This window comes from Tasmannia lanceolata, unplaced genomic scaffold, assembly GCF_043159265.1.
Source record: "Tasmannia lanceolata isolate RefF3 unplaced genomic scaffold, GAP_Taslan_0.1 ptg000025l, whole genome shotgun sequence".
Taxonomy (NCBI): domain Eukaryota; kingdom Viridiplantae; phylum Streptophyta; class Magnoliopsida; order Canellales; family Winteraceae; genus Tasmannia; species Tasmannia lanceolata.
Genome location: NW_027518702.1, coordinates 12,006,318 through 12,009,069, shown reverse-complemented (window position 1 = coordinate 12,009,069; position 2,752 = coordinate 12,006,318). Strand labels below are relative to the sequence as shown.

The following is a 2,752-nucleotide window of genomic DNA, read 5'->3' as shown; positions in this document are numbered from 1 at the left end:
TCTTTCCTTTTCAGCTTTCTGTCAAACCTGAATTAGAGTAAAGAGAGACCCGTTTCAAGAACGCCATTTTTTCTCCAAATCTATAAACAATCAAACGTGGATTGAGTGAGAAGACCCATTTTACCTTTCTTTTTAGAGAAAGCCTTTTCAAAAATCAGTTTTTTTTTCAGCATAGAGGGAGGGGTCTCAGAAACCCCATTTTTTTTCCTGGCTTTCTTCAAAAATCCGATTTTTTTAACCTTCTCCTGGATTAGAGAGACCCATTTCAGAAGCCCCTTTTTTACTTTTACTTTTCAGCTTTGTCCAAAACCACAGAAGGAGAGAAACCCATTTTAAAAAAAAAAAAAAAAACCCTTCTCTTTAGTTTCTTTGCTTTCTACTTAACCAGAAACAGAGATTAACCAAGAGAAACCCTCTTCAAAAATCCGTTTTTTTCATCTTTATCAGGACGTGAGAGAGAAAACCCTCTTCAAAAACCCAATCTTGAGTGAGAGTAAACCCTCTTCAAAACTCCCATTTTTTTAAGCTTTCTACAGAACCAGATACTGAGACAGACAAAGAGAAACCAATTTCAAAAACCCAAATTTGTCCACCTTCTCCCTCACCAAAAACCCTCAAAGATACCCATATCAAAACCTTTTTTTCCCTCTCCTCCATAGACTAAATTTCAAATGAAGAACAGCAAAAAACGAGCTGAGGCTGAGAGATCACTTGCAATTGCAGAGAAACTTCTAACAGCTCGCGATCTCATCGGCAGTTCAAAATACGCTCTTCAAGCCCAAGATCTTGATCCTCTCTTGGACGGTATAGATCAAATCCTCACCATAACAGATGTCCTCTTAGCTGCCGAGAAGAGAATCAACAATCACATGGACTGGTATGCAATCCTCCAACTAAACCCTAGCTCCAAAAACCCTGAATTCATTAAAAGGCAGTACAGAAGGCTAAGTTTCCTATTGCACACAGATAAGAACAAGTTGGTTGGGGCTGATAATGCATTCGAATTAGTACTTGATGCTTGGAATGTGTTATCTGATCCATCTAAGAGAGCTTTGTATGATGAACAGATCAGTTTAGACTGTTCTACTAAGTCCACTGATAAGGAAAAACAGAAACAAAGCACTATGGATAGGAAGAAAAAGACCCAGAAAGAAACCCTAGTAATAGATGTTGACGACTATGAGAAGGGATTCAATTTCTGGACAACATGTCCTTATTGTTGTAATCTTTATGAGTATGTCAGGGATTATGAGAATTGCAATCTTAGATGTCAGAATTGTAAGAGGGTTTTTAATGCCATGGCAATTCAGTCGCTCCCGCCGCTCGTTCAGGGAATGGATGCGTATTTTTGTACTTGGGTTTTCTTCCCATTGGGGATTCCAGGCCAGAACCCAAATTTAGGGTTAGGGTTTGGTCCAGTTCCTTGTGTTCCCAATTCTGGAGGTGATAAGAATGTGGGGTTTTCTTCGTGGAGGAAGTCTTCTTTTCCGATGTATTCAGATAATTCTAAGCCCGAGGAAACACAAAATATTAATGTGTCAATGGATATTCCTGATCTAAATGTTGAATCGGGTTCTGTGGATATTGAGAGTAGAGAGAATTTGAAAATTCCTAAAGTTAAGGACAATGTTTCATTGTCTGAAAATCCGAAGAGTTGGCTTGTGGACAACGCAAAGAAAGAGATTAAGAAGAAAATTTCACTGAGCAGAAAAAGGGGTACTAGTCCTTTACTGCCTGTACCGGCTGTGAAGAAGAGCAAAGTGACAAAGAAAGCAAAGGAACCAACAGAAAGGGTGATGGAATCTAAACAGCTTGGGGAAGTGTCGACCCGAGAATCAGAAAACTTGTTATTAAATGGGGAGATTAGAGAGAACATTGAAATGCAAAATGTTGTGGAAAATCCTTCAACGTGTGAAGAAATAGACATGGGAATTAGTGGCGGAAATGCTACTAAAGATATTGGCTCTTCTGTGGTATTACAAGAAACATTTATGCATGTTGATGGCCAATTTCACCAAGAACCAGATATTAATGATATACTGTACAGTCTTTCGGATACTTATCTCAACATAAAGGATGAAGGGATAGAGTTCATAAACTTCATATAGTTGATGTTGGCTCTTGACAAGACTAGAACTCCTCTTTATGTTTGTATGTTTTTTTGGTTAAGCTGATGTAACAGGTCCAAACCAAGGCTTTTGTTGTAACTATTGCTTCTTAATTGAAGCATAATGTATATCTTGCAGCAATGAAATTGCCAGCTGTTAGGGCGATTCAGTTCATTTTGTGTGCATAGTCCCTTTTTCGCTAGAAGAAGCATGTATAACTATTCAAGAAGTCCAGAGCAACTCAAAATCATTCATGGAGACGGCTGAGTAAGTCCAAGGGTTTCAACTGCTAGACAGCTGGTGAGTTCAATAGAAGTTTTTAAAACTTCTTGTCTGAATGTCTTCCACTGATACATGGTAGTTTGATATCTATTCTACCAAAAATTTCCTGATTCCAGTGTCGAATCTGTTTCTTATCTTCCTTTAGTTTCTGAGTAATTCTGTACATGGGGGTATTGGAGACCTTGATTCACCATGCTCGTTCGACAACAGCGTACAAATATTGGTCTTTCAATCACATTTTCATGAACCTGAATGGCTTTGGGCCTGTGCTTTTGTATTCTTGGAGAGAGATTGTAATCGGGGAATGATCAGAGGTACCTGGAGGATTGTATCTTGCATAGGAGAGAGGATAGTCATGAAGC

General features: G+C 38.7%; 1 protein-coding gene across 1 annotated transcript; it reads left to right on the top strand.

The window, feature by feature from the left end:
• Positions 1-2,282, top strand: LOC143858146 (uncharacterized). The gene has a single exon (XM_077368779.1). The coding sequence runs from the start codon at positions 672-674 to the stop codon at positions 2,106-2,108; it is 1,437 nt and encodes a 478-aa protein (XP_077224894.1). The 5' UTR covers positions 1-671; the 3' UTR covers positions 2,109-2,282.
• Positions 2,283-2,752: the final 470 nt, after the last annotated feature.